This window comes from Aquarana catesbeiana, linkage group LG02, assembly GCF_042186555.1.
Source record: "Aquarana catesbeiana isolate 2022-GZ linkage group LG02, ASM4218655v1, whole genome shotgun sequence".
Lineage (NCBI taxonomy): Eukaryota > Metazoa > Chordata > Amphibia > Anura > Ranidae > Aquarana > Aquarana catesbeiana.
Genome location: NC_133325.1, coordinates 570,812,585 through 570,827,689, shown reverse-complemented (window position 1 = coordinate 570,827,689; position 15,105 = coordinate 570,812,585). Strand labels below are relative to the sequence as shown.

At 44.4% G+C, this 15,105-nt stretch overlaps 1 protein-coding gene across 1 annotated transcript; it reads left to right on the top strand.

Moving 5' to 3' along the window:
• The first annotated feature begins 3,626 nt into the window (after positions 1 to 3,626).
• On the top strand, positions 3,627 to 9,011 carry DYNLL2 (dynein light chain LC8-type 2). The gene is made up of 3 exons (XM_073616084.1): positions 3,627 to 3,761; positions 7,556 to 7,694; positions 8,594 to 9,011. Exons 2-3 carry the CDS (start codon positions 7,563 to 7,565, stop codon positions 8,729 to 8,731), a joined length of 270 nt encoding a protein of 89 aa, XP_073472185.1. The 5' UTR covers positions 3,627 to 3,761; positions 7,556 to 7,562; the 3' UTR covers positions 8,732 to 9,011.
• Positions 9,012 to 15,105: the final 6,094 nt, after the last annotated feature.

The following is a 15,105-nucleotide window of genomic DNA, read 5'->3' as shown; positions in this document are numbered from 1 at the left end:
ACCATGTTTTAGAGTCGGGGGGGTTGACACCATGTTTTAGAGCCCATGGGGGGGTGACACCATGTTTTAGAACAGATGGGGGGGGTGACACCATGTTTTAGAACAGATGGAGGGCGGTGACACCATCTTTTAGAACCAATGGTGGAGAGGGTGGCACCATGTTTTAGAACCGATGGTGGGGGGGGTGGCACCATGTTTTAGAGCGGGGGGGCGACACTATGTTTTAGAGTCGGGGGGGTTGACACCATGTTTTAGAGCCCGAGGGGGGGGTGACACCATGTTTTAAAACAGATGGGGGAGTGACACCATAAACAATGGGGGGAGCGGTGACACCATGTTTTAGAACCGATGGTGGGGGGGGGGGACACACCATGTTTTAGAGTGGGGGTGACACCATGTTTTAGAGCGGGGGGGTGACGACATGTTTTAGAGCCAGGGGGTTAACACCATGTTTTAGAGCCCGAGGGGGGGTGACACCATGTTTTAGAACCGATGGGGGGGTGACACCATGTTTTAGAGCGGGGGGTGACACCAAGTTTTAGAGCCGGGGGGTGACACCATGCTTTAGGGCCGAGGGGGGGGGGGGGTGACACCATGTTTTAGAACCAATGGGGGGGTGGTGACACCATGTTTTAGAACCGATGATGGGGGGGTGGCAACATGTTTTAGAGCGGGGGGGTGACACCATGTTTTAGAACCAATGGTGGGGGGGTGGCACCATGTTTTAGAGCGGGGGGGGTGACACCATGTTTTAGAGTTGGGGGGGTTGACACCATGTTTTAGAGCCTGAGGGGGGGTGACACCATGTTTTAGAACCAATGGGGGGGGCGGTGACACCATGTTTTAGAACCGATGGTGGGGGGGGTGGCACCATGTTTTAGAGCGGGGGGGGTTGACACCATGTTTTAGAGCCCGAGGGGGGGTGACACCATGTTTTAGAACAGATGGGGGGGTGACACCATGTTTTAGAACAGATGGAGGGCGGTGACACCATGTTTTAGAACCGATGGTGGGGGGGGGGGGTGGCACCATGTTTTAGAACCGATGGTGGGGGGGTGGCACCATGTTTTAGAGGGGGGGGTGACACCATGTTTTAGAGGGGGGGTGACACCATATTTTAGAACCGATGGTGGGGGGGTGGCACCATGTTTTAGAGCGGGGGGCGACACCATGTTTTAGAGTCGGGGGGGGTGACACCATGTTTTAGAGTCGGGGGGTTGACACCATGTTTTAGAGCCCGAGGGGGGGGTGACACCATGTTTTAGAACAGATGAAGGGCGGTGACACCATGTTTTAGAACCGATGGTGGGGGGGGTGGCACCATGTTTTAGAGGGGGGGTGACACCATGTTTTAGATGGGGGCGGTGACACCATGTTTTAGAACCGATGGTGGGGGGGTGGCACCATGTTTTAGAGCCTATGGGGGGGTGACACCATGTTTTAGAGTCGGGGGGGTTGACACCATGTTTTAGAGCCCGAGGGGGGGGGTGACACCATGTTTTAGAACAGATGAAGGGCGGTGACACCATGTTTTAGAACCGATGGTGGGGGGGGTGGCACCATGTTTTAGAGGGGGGGTGACACCATGTTTTAGATGGGGGCGGTGACACCATGTTTTAGAACCGATGGTGGGGGGGTGGCACCATGTTTTAGAGCGGGGGGTGACACCATGTTTTAGAGTCAGGGGGGTGACACCATGTTTTAGAGTCAGGGGGGTTGACACCATGTTTTAGAGTCGGGGGGGTGACACCATGTTTTAGAGTCGGGGGGGTGACACCATGTTTTAGAGCCCGAGGGGGGGTGACACCATGTTTTAGAACAGATGGGGGGGTGACACCATGTTTTAGAACAGATGAAGGGCGGTGACACCATGTTTTAGAACCGATGGTGGGGGGGTGGCACCATGTTTTAGAGCGGGGGGGTGACACCATGTTTTAGAGTCGGGGGGGTTGACACCATGTTTTAGAGCCCGAGGGGGGGTGACACCATGTTTTAGAACAGATGGGGGGGGTGACACCATGTTTTAGAACAGATGGAGGGCGGTGACACCATGTTTTAGAACCGATGGTGGGGGGGGGTGGCACCATGTTTTAGAACCGATGGTGGGGGGGGGTGGCACCATGTTTTAGAGGGGGGGGTGACACCATGTTTTAGAGGGGGGGTGACACCATATTTTAGAACCGATGGTGGGGGGGTGGCACCATGTTTTAGAGCGGGGGGCGACACCATGTTTTAGAGTCGGGGGGGGTGACACCATGTTTTAGAGTCGGGGGGGTTGACACCATGTTTTAGAGCCCGAGGGGGGGGTGACACCATGTTTTAGAACAGATGAAGGGCGGTGACACCATGTTTTAGAACCGATGGTGAGGGGGGTGGCACCATGTTTTAGAGGGGGGGTGACACCATGTTTTAGATGGGGGCGGTGACACCATGTTTTAGAACCGATGGTGGGGGGGTGGCACCATGTTTTAGAGCCTATGGGGGGGGTGACACCATGTTTTAGAGTCGGGGGGGTTGACACCATGTTTTAGAGCCCGAGGGGGGGGTGACACCATGTTTTAGAACAGATGAAGGGCGGTGACACCATGTTTTAGAACCGATGGTGGGGGGGTGGCACCATGTTTTAGAGGGGGGGTGACACCATGTTTTAGATGGGGGCGGTGACACCATGTTTTAGAACCGATGGTGGGGGGGTGGCACCATGTTTTAGAGCGGGGGGTGACACCATGTTTTAGAGTCAGGGGGGTGACACCATGTTTTAGAGTTGGGGGGTTGACACCATGTTTTAGAGTCGGGGGGGTGACACCATGTTTTAGAGTCGGGGGGGTGACACCATGTTTTAGAGCCCGAGGGGGGGTGACACCATGTTTTAGAACAGATGGGGGGGTGACACCATGTTTTAGAACAGATGAAGGGCGGTGACACCATGTTTTAGAACCGATGGTGGGGGGGTGGCACCATGTTTTAGAACCGATGGTGGGGGGGGTGACACCATGTTTTAGAGGGGGGGGTGACACCATGTTTTAGAACCGATGGTGGGGGGGGTGGCACCATGTTTTAGAACCGATGGTGGGGGGGTGGCACCATGTTTTAGGGGGGGTGACACCATGTTTTAGAGGGGGGGTGACACCATGTTTTAGAGGGGGGGGGGACACCATATTTTAGAGGGGGGGGGGTGACACCATGTTTTAGAGGGGGGGTGACACCATATTTTAGAGGGGGGGGGTGACACCATGTTTTAGAACCGATGGTGGGGGGGGGTGGCAACATGTTTAAGAGGGGGGGTGGGTGACACTATGGGAACTCTTCATGACACACACAGTTAGCTTTAGCACACTCCATGTCATTCAGTCAGGGTAATAAAACACCTGGTGTTTAGTCAGGTCTCTCACAGCAGTTGCCAGCCCCATCCTTTCCTTATATCAGTCGGTGAGGTGGATGTGACAAACTTTGTCCAGATTCGGGGAGAAGCAGGAACCATGAAATAGACGGAGTCGTTGATAGGCCACTGTTTTTCGTGGTCCGGAGCTCCGCAATTCCTCTCACGGCATTGTGGGATGAAATAAGATGTAGGGAGAGGAGAGCTAGAGGAAAATGCCTGCAGTGCTGGGGAGGGCGCGGCTTCCACCAATAGCGGCGGCGGTTGGTTGAGGCACTGCAGGGGGAGGGGCTGCTATTTCACAGGGACGCCGAGTGTTAGAGCGCTAGTCAGGTCTGGAGAGAGACACAGCGCACTGAGGGGGATTTCTACACTGTGATAGGTAAGAGGACTGAGGGGAGAGTCCGGGCCTTGTGGACGCTGCTCTGCTTCCAATGTACGCTGGAGCTTTGTGGAAGCTGCCTATGCTATGAGCTAGGCGGCGACTCGTGTAGAGTGAGGTGGGTGTCCTGGTTGGGGTCGTGTTAGCGTTACGTTGCAGACCTACAAAGGGGTGAATAGGGCCCTCTTGGTCAGCCCGGACCAGTGCAGTGTTAAAGGGCATGGCTACTGACTGATGGGCCAGCACTGCTAAGCCCAACCTCCAGCACTCTATACCTTACATTGGCTTTATTTCCTATTACAGCTGACCATGTCTTAATGACTAATTGATTGTAATGACCATCTTCTCAGCAGCCATATTTTGCACATGGGGATCTTCGTGTAATTTTGGGATCTGAATGCACAGTTGCTTGTGCATGCCCTCCTGTTATGTAATGTGGCTGTGCAGGGGGTGGCCTAAGTAGCACAGTTAGTCTTCATATGGATGGTGCTGCTTTGTGGCCCAGCAAACCTGTTGTTTGGGTGGGTCATGTTCACATAAAACAGCTGCATCATCTCACGTGTTTCCTAGGTAGCTATACCTTTCCATTCCTATCCAGCAGTACCATTGGAGTTTCACTCCACCCTAACACCAATAGAGTTCATGGGAAGAAGCTGCTGAGACAAATGCCGCTGTGGTCTCATCCATCTTAACACCAGGGAAGAGTTCATGGTAGTGTCAATCCATCTCATTACCAGGGAAGAGCTCATGGTGAGAAGGTGCTAAGACCAATACCAGGGAAGAGCTAAGAAGGTGCTGAGACCAAAGCCACAGTAGTCTCAATCCACCCCAACACCAGGGAAGAGGTCATGATGATAAGATGCTAAGACCAATGCCACAGTGATCTCAATTCCTCTTAATACCAGGGAAGAGGTCATGGGCAAGTGGGTGCCGAGGCCAATGCCACTATAGTGTGCCCCCTTAACACCAGTGGCAAGTTCATGGTAAGAACCTGCTGGTCCAAATGCAATGGTAATATTAGGGTACCTTTTTAAGGTGGTTGCAAACCCTTCCATATACCCAGTAAAGGGACTGTTTGCAGATAAAAACCACTCCTACCTGCATAAGTTGTACCTGTCTATTTGCAGTCTTCTCTTCATCAATTCAAAGTCCAGAATCTTTTTAAAGCTTGCTTAAGAGTTCAGAAAAAAGGGGCAGAGTGCTGAAGATGAGCTGATTGGAGGGAAGGGACGACAACCCCCCCCCCCCTGCACTCAGGAACAAAGCTGAGGCTGTCAATCAGCTGGAGCTCCCTCCCCATCACCACTTTTTTTTTTTTTTTTTTCCTCTTGGTATCGGGAGAACTTGTCAGAGGTTGACTTATGCTGATAGCAAGGGAACAAAGCAGGAGACAGAAATGACACCTAGTGTCCTGGATTGTGATAAATACAGTCTATATAGGGATATGCTTTAATATTTCGCGTCTGAGGTTTCCAACCACTTTAAAGCCGAACATCACCCAAAAAGAGATTTACTTTTCCGCCCCACCTCCTCTATCACTCTTGGATACATCTATTCTATTATTATAATGTTTTTGTTTTTTTTGGGGGGGGGGGGGGGGGTGTTTATCTGGTTTTGACAGGTTCCAACTTCTGCTTGGATTGCCTTGGCGATCTCAGTGGAAGTTCATGCCCTCCCTTCTGGGACACGTCATTGGTCCTGCAGCCTTCTGGGACCTTTCACTGCACAGCTTGCGCATGCACAGTGCAAAGCGGCAAGGAGTCAGAGCTCAGTCTAGGTGAGGACAGCCCTGGTTCATTGGACATGTAAGGCTCCTATTATAAAACAGCAGCTACTGTTTTTTGTAGTTGCTGACTTTATTTTTTCATACAGCCTGAAGATCCTCATTTTAGTCAAGTTTATGGTAAGCTGCTGAGACAGATGCCATTGTAATGTCAGTAAACTTTAAAAAAGTAACTACAAATGGTCCTAAAATGTTACAAGTCTCATCTTCTATGCATGAAAGTAAAAAAACAAAACCTGTGCAGCAGCTCCTACACCATCCCCCCCCCCCCCCAAATACTCACCTAACTTGATCCAGCAATGTACACAAGAGCAGCGGCTCTTCAGGATGTCTGCCCTCTCATTGGCTGAGATAGCAGCAGGAGCCATTGATTCCCACTGTCAATCACAGCCATTAAGGGGGCGGTGCTGAGCCTTTTTTTTTTTTTTTTTTTTTTTAAATGGGACACTCAGCAGTGGCTCAGGAACCCCCATTGCAAACTGCTATGGGTGTACTCTGCAGAAGAAGGAAGGGGGCGCAGGAATGCGCAGACACGACATGAGGAGGATCGGGGCTGCTCTGTGCAAATCCACTGCACAGAGCAGGTAAGTATAACATGTTTGTAATTAAATAAAATCAGACTTTAATATTCCTTTAAAAAAATAAAAAAAAGCGTACAATGTAAACACCTACCAAATGCCAATATATGGACTAAATGACTTCAGCACTGACAATATATCAAATCATATTTGTGGTGATATGACTATAAGTGAAAGTGTAAAAAAGAATGCATAACACCCCACTTTTTTTTTTTTTTTTTTTTTTTTTTTTTTGCTGAAGTAATTTTACACTTTAATATCGTTTAGTCCTTTTATTGGTGTGTGTGTTTGGGTGTTTACCTTGTACACCAGTTTAAGATTGTTTTATTTACCTTTCCAGATTTTGGTCATAGCATACATTTCTTCATGTATATGATGGGCATACTGGCAGCACTATATCATGTGTGCGTGTGTGTTTTTTTTTTTTTTTTTTTTCACCTTTAACACCAGTGAAGAGTTCATAGGAAGATCCCGCTGTGAGCTTTTCTGCTTTCATTCTGAGGCTAGGGCTCCCCCCAGAACATCAAAGGTGTCAGTTCAGCAATGCCAAAGTCCCATTTAGTTCTACGCCCACATTTCAACCTTGGCCATTCCCAGCATTGTTCACACTGAAGCTCAATGCATTATTAGTTCTTGGCCGCCTGTAGCTGTCAAAACTTTCCGTGGTTGCAGTTAGGTTTAGCTACAAATGTTGCCAAAACAAACTACTGTGCTGCCTCCAAGATATATTTTTCAGCAGCTACTTTCCAGTGATTGTCTCTAGTTAAAGTGGTAGTGTATGGCATACAAATATTGCATAGTAAAATGTATCTTTTATACAGGATGTGGTTTTGTTACACTAAAGGTCACATTAAACTAGTTTGAAATACAACTGGGAAAGTTTGGCTGCTAAATTGTAACTAATGTGTTGATGATGGTCAATTGATGAGGTGGCTACAGATATCAGCTGTGTTGTATCCTACACTAGATAGTGTGACTTTGTATTTTTGACAGGTGTCTTGGTGTTTGGCTCTGGATTTTTTTTTTTTTTCCCCAGTTACTGGGAAAACTGGCAAAATAGTCTAAATTTATCAAACGTAGCATGCCCCTGTTGCGATGCATATTCAGTGGTGTGTGTGTGTGTGTGTGTGCTGCATACCTAGAGAAGCAAAGGTGGTCCATAAGAATGACTTGGTGCCAGCAGTCAATGTAGGCCACACTACAAATATAGTGGGTCATAATTCTTTATCCTCTTGTTGCCAGTACCCCAAACTAGGCTGATTACCTAATGAATGCTACATTGATTTGTCAGCCTCTTTCCCATAGACACGCATGCGTGTAAACCCACTAAATATTTGTTTAAATATGGGCTATCGGTTCCCTGCAAGACTATATACTGTGAATAACTGGGAGGGTGTGCCCAAAGGATAACATGTTTTACTCCTCTGTTCTAGGTACAATATGTCTGACAGAAAGGCTGTGATCAAGAATGCTGACATGTCTGAGGACATGCAGCAGGATGCTGTGGACTGTGCCACACAAGCTATGGAGAAATACAACATCGAGAAAGACATTGCTGCCTATATCAAAAAGGTATTTTATCATTTTTTGCAAACAGTCAAATTGCAATTCCAAGTTTAAATCGCTTTTTTTTTTTTTTTTGCATTACATGATCTGGAGGTTGAGGGAAAATAATGGTTTTGCTTAGTTATATAATTTTAGTATCTTTAGTTCTGCAACTAAATTCCTTTAAGGGGTTACTGCAGGGGGCTTTTATGTCAAATTGTAGTAACTTTTCTGAAACCATATAGCACTAACTCGTATTTCTTTCAAGCGGTGTTCCTCCCAAAAATTGAACTTCCAGTTCCTCCCACTCTGGGAGACACAGGGGTCCCAGAAGACAGCAGAGACCAGTGAGGACGCGCATGAGCAGTAGGGAGCCAGGCTGTGAAGCCGCAAGGCTTCACTTCCTGATTCCCTTACTGAAGATGCTGGTGCCTGCACCTGAGAGCTGAGGGATAGATAGGCTTCGGGTGAGGGCATTGCCGGTGGACAGTGTTCTAATGTTACAGATTGAAAAGGAAAGGTCATTTTTGGTCATTCATTACACTGACTTGTGTTGCATCCTTATACAGCAGGAATATGCAATTAGCGGACCTCCAGCTGTTGCAGAACTAAAAGTCCCATCAGGCATAGCAAGATTATGACAGCCACAAGCATGTCACCCAGAGGCATGATGGGACTTGTAGTTTTGCAACAGCTGGAGGTCTGCTAATTGCATATCCCTGTTATACAGTATTTGCTAATTTTTTCCCATGAGTGGAGTTGCCCTTTAAGTTCCAGTTACTGAAGATGACTGTTACTTTTAGTAATTGTATGACTGTCTCATCTTGTGCCCCTCAGTTTTTGCCATATATTGGTTGCCCCAGTAATGTAACTTTTTTCCCTTTTGCATTTATGTCACTTTTTTTTTTTTTTTTTTTCTTTTGTAGGAATTTGACAAGAAATACAACCCAACTTGGCACTGCATTGTTGGCAGAAACTTTGGCAGCTATGTAACACATGAGACAAAACACTTCATCTATTTCTACTTGGGCCAGGTTGCAATTCTCCTCTTCAAGTCTGGCTAGAAAAAGGCACAATGAAATTTATGGACTGTAATGCACTGATGGCTGGAGCCAAGATCCCCTCTAACATGGCTGAGCAGCTGCATGGACTGTATACTATATTTAATGTGTATATGTTGCAGTAAAATGACTTTTGTTTAGTTGCCTGGAGACAAGGCGGCTTTATTTTGTTACTGCTTTTTTTTCTTTTTTCCTTTCCCCTTCTTGTTGTAATGCACTTGGGGAAACTGTAAATGCTTTTCAATGGCCTTTAAATGGGAAGAAAATAAACTAATACACCAAACATGCTAGTGATACTTCAACTTTTTTTTATTTTTTTTTTTCCCCCTTTTTTGGAACAGAGGGTACAAGAATCAAATGAGTCTGTCATGAAGCAATTATATTCCACATAGTTTTGTTTGTAAAGTCAGGTTTGGCTTCATGGAGTGACTGCCTGGGGAATTGGTGTGGGTGCCACAGGTAGGGCTGCCTACTGCTAATAGGTTTCTGCTATTTACAGAGATTTTGTAGTTAATGCTGGGAAATCTTATGTGCTGAGGAACAGATTAATAAAACCCTATTCTCTGGTACAGGGCAGCCCCAGAACATTTTTAAAAACTGAAATGAGTTGACAACTTTGAGCAGAAGCCAGTACAGCAGCTTCCAACAAATTCTCATAAGCATTGTGGCTTTTGCTTAATTGAGAACACACAATGATGGTGATAATGGGTGGAAGAATAGAATCACCAGCTGATAACCTCTTGCTGGACACTGAGTTCAATAACTTATCTGATGTCAATACTTGTGTTCTTGGGAGTGGACTAGGGGAAGTTGCTACAGTAAACGGTTTTGGCAAACTGCATCTATAACCGTCTTGCTCTCAAAAGCCTTGCCTTTGAATCTGTGTAACTTGCTTTGTATTGTAGATGCATGGCAATAATAAATCTCTAATGGTAACATGGTTGCACATGTACTTTTTTTTTTTTTTTTTTTTTTTTTTTTTTTTTTTTTTTTTTTTTTCCTTCAGCTTTAGTTTTGGAATATGTGAGTGCTGGTGGCTGTCACTTACAGCTGGCTTTTTAGAAAGTATATATATTTATTATACTTTTAATTTTTTTTTTTTTCAAAATCCTGGTAACAGCTTCCTAAAGTGACTGACTATAACCCCTCCTCATTGTCTGTTAACATCCCCAAAATGAAGATTAGGGATGCTTGTGGGTTAACTGGAGCTGAAGGGAAATGCTAGTTGCATGGCTCTCTGGCTTTGAGTGAGTTGCTAGAGCAAATAATGCTGCTGCTAAAATTGAAAATTCTGATCTGCACACATGTTCACTGGCTCAACATAAATGACAGGCAGTACTAATAACTGAATTGTGTAACTGCCGTTATGAAGGTGAAATGTATTCTTGTCAATTTGAGATTTTAATCACTTGGAGTGTGCCTGCCAAAAATTATGTGGTGGCAATACAAGGATTTTGTTTGCTCACATGAAACTGTAAATGGCAAATGCTGTGGCTAGAACCTAAGGTAATCCATTGAACTGCCAAGTAATTACTTGGTCTCCATTCACGTGCACCTTGCAATGCGAGTTTGGATGTCACAGCCCATTCTTTTCAATGGCACTCGTTCAAATTGGTGTGACTTTGACATGGTGCCTGCACTACTTTTGGTGTGACTTTGGTCTTCAATGTAAAGTCTCATTGAAGCTGTATTAACAGAGCACAACAGATGTGGGTTTTCTTATATTGGTAACTTTTGGAATATTCTTGTGGAACTAAGGGGGGTCTGGATAAATGGAGAACATGCTAGAGGTTTATTTTTTGTTATTCCTTTACGTCACAGAGGAAGATTTTATGACTTGCTTTCCTATAGAGGGAGCTAAAGCCATAAAACAAGTTTCCATATTCAAAACAGATTTGACAGGAGCTGCACTTTAAAGGTACAACAGCTGTCTAGGTGGCTTATTAAAATAGTGATGGTAAGTGCTGTAGTTGTATTTGCTTTGTAATTCAACAATATACATAGTTTTGTCAAAAGTTCATCATGGTATGGCTTTCACACGTCAACTGGGACTTTATGACATTAAGATTTAGAATCACTCTCTGTGAACAGTGCTATAGATTATCCAGACATTTGTGCATTCTGCTTTTGTATCAAATGAATCATACCACACCAAAGGAGCACATGTACAAACATCTGTCACATTTTTCTTTTTTTTTTTTCATGAGAAAAATGGGGGTTCTGTCCCCCATTGAACCATCATGTAGGAAACAAGTGTAAGGAAATAGCTGGACATTCTTATACTACACAGCAGTGATTCAAGATATTGCAGCCAAAGGAATTAACCTGCTCAGAAGAGGTTACGCATTTCTCTCATGACAGCTTTCCTTTTAGAGAGTTTGGCTATTTAGGCACGTTAAAAGTAGACACTGATCATAGGATTAATTAACCCAATCTGAAGAGGGAAAATGTAAATTACTGTAGTTTTTCCCAGCTTGGTGCAATGGCTAGCTTTCACTTTATATAATCAGGCAGGGTTTTTTATTATCAAACAAGCATATCTGAGTGATTTTATTCCAGTGATATTCAAATTGGTTATATTTATAGCTAGGGAAATCAAAGGGTTTTTTTTTTTTTTTTTTTTTTTTTTTTTTTTATGGCATTCTTGGGCATGGATGGAGGAATCTTCAGTGCCAGCTATTGTATTTTGCCTGCTTGAATGCTCCAACAGCAACGTCGTCCAATAGGATGTAGTTACTGTTTGATTAAAAAAAGAGAGCAGTTTGGCAAGCCAGAGTGGTGCCAATAGGACCACCCGCAGCTTGAGTTTTTGTAAAAAATTGGGTATGGCTAGCTCCACTAATGGTTGTACACCCTTATTTTCTTGTAAAGTGGCAAGTTAGTAGAGGGTTGTTTTTCATCAGGGTTGTGTGTGGGGTAGGGTGTGTGGTGTTTTTTTTTTTTTTTTTTTTTTTTTTTTATGTTCTGTAATTGAGTGAGGTTCACTTTAGAACTACTTGATCAAGTAACGGTGTGACAATGGAGTGGATGTACTAAATGGAAAGATGGTTTACTTTGCAAAGTGAATGTTGGTGGATAAAGTGAACTGGTTTCCAGTAAAAAAACAAAACATTTTTCTAGAATGGGATTGGTTGAATGCAGCAAATCCAGCTTCACTATTTACCAAGCTTGGTGAGAATCCACTGTAACGCAAAAACCCCAGTTGCGTGATAAAGCAGCATAACCACAGTGGTTCATGTTCCTTATGCCACATTGAGTCATTTTATGGAGGGGGGGTGTGTGGGTTTTTTTTTTTTTTTTTTTTTTTTTTTTTTTTCCCCATGTCCATATTTATTTTTACCTTGCAAAAGGCTTGAAACTGACACCTTACATGTTAAAGGTACCTGCAGTACATGTAAACTGACAGTATGTTTGCATAATAATTGTTTTTTGTTCAGCAAATTGTTTCCAGTCTTGATTTGCAACAATGTTGTGCTTTTATATTTTGAGATTAATGTGTATCTCACTGTGGGGGGAAAAAATGTGATTTATTTATTTTTATTTTTTTTTTTTTCTGTGAATAGGCTAAATAAATTAAGGTACAGTTCAATGTTCATGGTCTGACTTCTTTCTGTGGAATCTGCAACAGTAAAATCAGTCTGTACATGCAGTAAATTTATGCTTGTTATACTCCGTGTTCCCTGAGGAGTTAATCCTATGCATTGTGTAAAAAGGCTGTTTGATCCCGTCTTTTCTTATCCCCCCCCCCCCCCCCCCCCCCCCCCAATAGTACAGAGCATTGAGGGCACTCTGCACATGTGTGTATTTGTTTTACACACACACACGTGTGTGTGTATATGTATGTGTGTGTGTGTGTGTGTGTGTGTATATATATATATATATATATATATATATATATATATATATATATATATATATATATAAATTTTATTTTGTGAAGGTGCAGGCTCAATCGGCACTGTCCAGAGGGTCAGGGGCCATGTATCCTCATAGGATAGAGAAGAATGCAAACTCCTACAAGCTTTAACCAGTGCTTGGCTGGACACTGAGAAGTCACAAGACTGCTGTTGAGAAAAGGTATTTAGCTGTATATTCACTAAAATGTCATTTGTGTACTGTGGGAGACCAGATATAGTGCATGCAGGGTCCATTTCCTTTTCTCCCTATGTTTTAAATTGTCAAAGGAGAACTACAGCTAAAACTTTTTTTAGTCCTACGTCTGGGAATTACAGGAGTTCACTTCGTTCTGCACTCCTGAGACCTGTATTCAGCCAACAGTGGGCTAAAACGCGCTGTCAGCAGTCCTCACAGTGCCAGTATAGACTCTGGGGAAATCCCAACTTTAAAGAAGTATAACCAAAGCTTTTTGACTGTACTTCTCCTATGGATCACAGGAGGGCATTTTGTTCTGTGACCCATTTTCAGCAGACTTCAGAGCCTGGACAATCAGCTGGCTCAGTCTCTCAGTGAGCTGCTGGGAGACTGAGCCAGCTGTTCCTGCCCACTCCACACCCCAGCGCTCCACTGAATAGTCACCAGCTCTCTGCAGCCTGAAGACCAAGAGCTGAGCATTGGCAGTGTTTGATCGCTTAGTTCTTGGTCTGGAGCCAGTGGGAGACATATGCAGCATCAAACCAATACTGCAGCCAACTAGGTGAGTGTAGTTTCGCGTGTGTGTGTGTGTGGTGTATGTGGTTTTTTTTTTTTCTTTTCTTCTTTTCACAAATCCCATAGCAGTCTTAGCTTTTCAGTCACCACTGAGAGCCTGATCCAGCTACTCCCACTCCAGTGAGTACTGCTGAAGGGACAGAGCAGAGAGACTGTGACTGAAGACTGACATCTGAGTAATGAGTGGTCAGTTTTTGGTCTTAAGAGACCATGGGGGAGAGATGCAACATCAGATCGCCGCTGCATCCACCTAGGTGAGTTTAAATGTTTGTGGGGTTTTTGTTTTCATACCCCACACTTCCCTTTTTGAACAGATTTGTTTTAGCTCTGATTCATATTCCTGAAGCATTAGGGTGATGTGTTTAAAAAAAAAAAAAAAAAATTCCCTCTCTGAAGAATAGTATAGAAGGTGTCATTTCTGATCTCTCCATAAAAAGGTAACCTATTGACTGTTATACTCATGATGTTGAGTACCTTACCCGGAACAAGTATGCAGATAAGGATTTTTTTTGGTGATTTTGCTGATCTGCTTGTTTCTAATCCGTTGTGCTGGTGGGTCATCATAACTGACAGTATTATCTATGGGCTGCTTTTGGCTGCAGTATTTATTTGCCATGCCATCTATTAGTGTAACTGTCAGGTACAGTTGTATTACTAAAAAAAAAAAATGCCCATTTAAAGCCTTGTGTGTATGTACAATACATACATACACCCCTCCCACTTTATTAGGTACACCTTACCTTACTAGTACCGGGTTGAACCCCCTTTTGCCTTCAGAACTGCCTTAAAGTGTTTGTTAAAGCAGATTAAACAGCAAAGTGCTTGTGCTGTGTAATCTGCTCCTCTCTAAACTGAAAAAGGAAAAAAAAAAAAAAAGCGTTGCAAATACCTCTTTAGAGCTATCTTCAGGCTGGCCATGTGACTTGTGGCCGCTTTAGGGTTCCGATATATGGCTTCCTTGGGAGGCCACGTGATCTCCCTGGCTGATGTCAGGGAGATCTTGGCCCCTCCCACATAAGCCATGTATCGGAGCGCTAAAGCGGCTGCGAGTCACGTGACCAGCCTGAAGATAGCTCTAAAGAGGTATTTACAATGCTTTATTTTTTTTTTTTTTTTGACTTTCATAGTGTGGTATGCCAGGCTCTAATAGAGGGTCTGGCAGTAATTTATCATTTAGACTTTACAGACACTTTAAATCTTCGTGGCATAGATTCAACAAGGTGTTGGAAACATTCTTCAGATTTTGGTCCATATTGACATGATAGCATCATGCAGTGGCTGAAGATTTGTCAGCTGCACATCCATGATGTGACTCTCCCATTCCACCACATTTCCCAAAGGTGCTCTATTGGATGGAGATCCGGTGACTGCAGAGGCTATTGGAGTACAGTCAACTTATTATCATGTTCAAGAAACCAGTTTGAGATGATTTGAACTTTGTGATGTGGTGCATTATTCTGCTGGAAGCAGCCATCAGAAAATGGGTACACTGTAGTCATAAAGGGATTGACATGGTCAGCACAACCATGTCCATCGGGTAGGTCGTGGCATTGAAGCGATGCTCAGTTGGTACTAAGGGGCCCAAAGTGTGCCAAGAAAGCATCCCCCACACCGTTACTCCACCAACTTGAACTATTGATACAAGGCAGGATGGCTCCATGCTTTCATGTTGTTTATGCCAAAATCTGACCCTACCATCTGAAGGTTGC

Bases quoted from the DNA above. Each gene is read 5' to 3' on its own strand.
- DYNLL2 (XM_073616084.1), top strand. From the start codon at position 7,563: ATGTCTGACAGAAAGGCTGTGATCAAGAATGCTGACATGTCTGAGGAC. The intron at 7,695-8,593 runs GTATTTTATCAT...TTTCTTTTGTAG, and splicing joins TTGCTGCCTATATCAAAAAG to GAATTTGACAAGAAATACAA.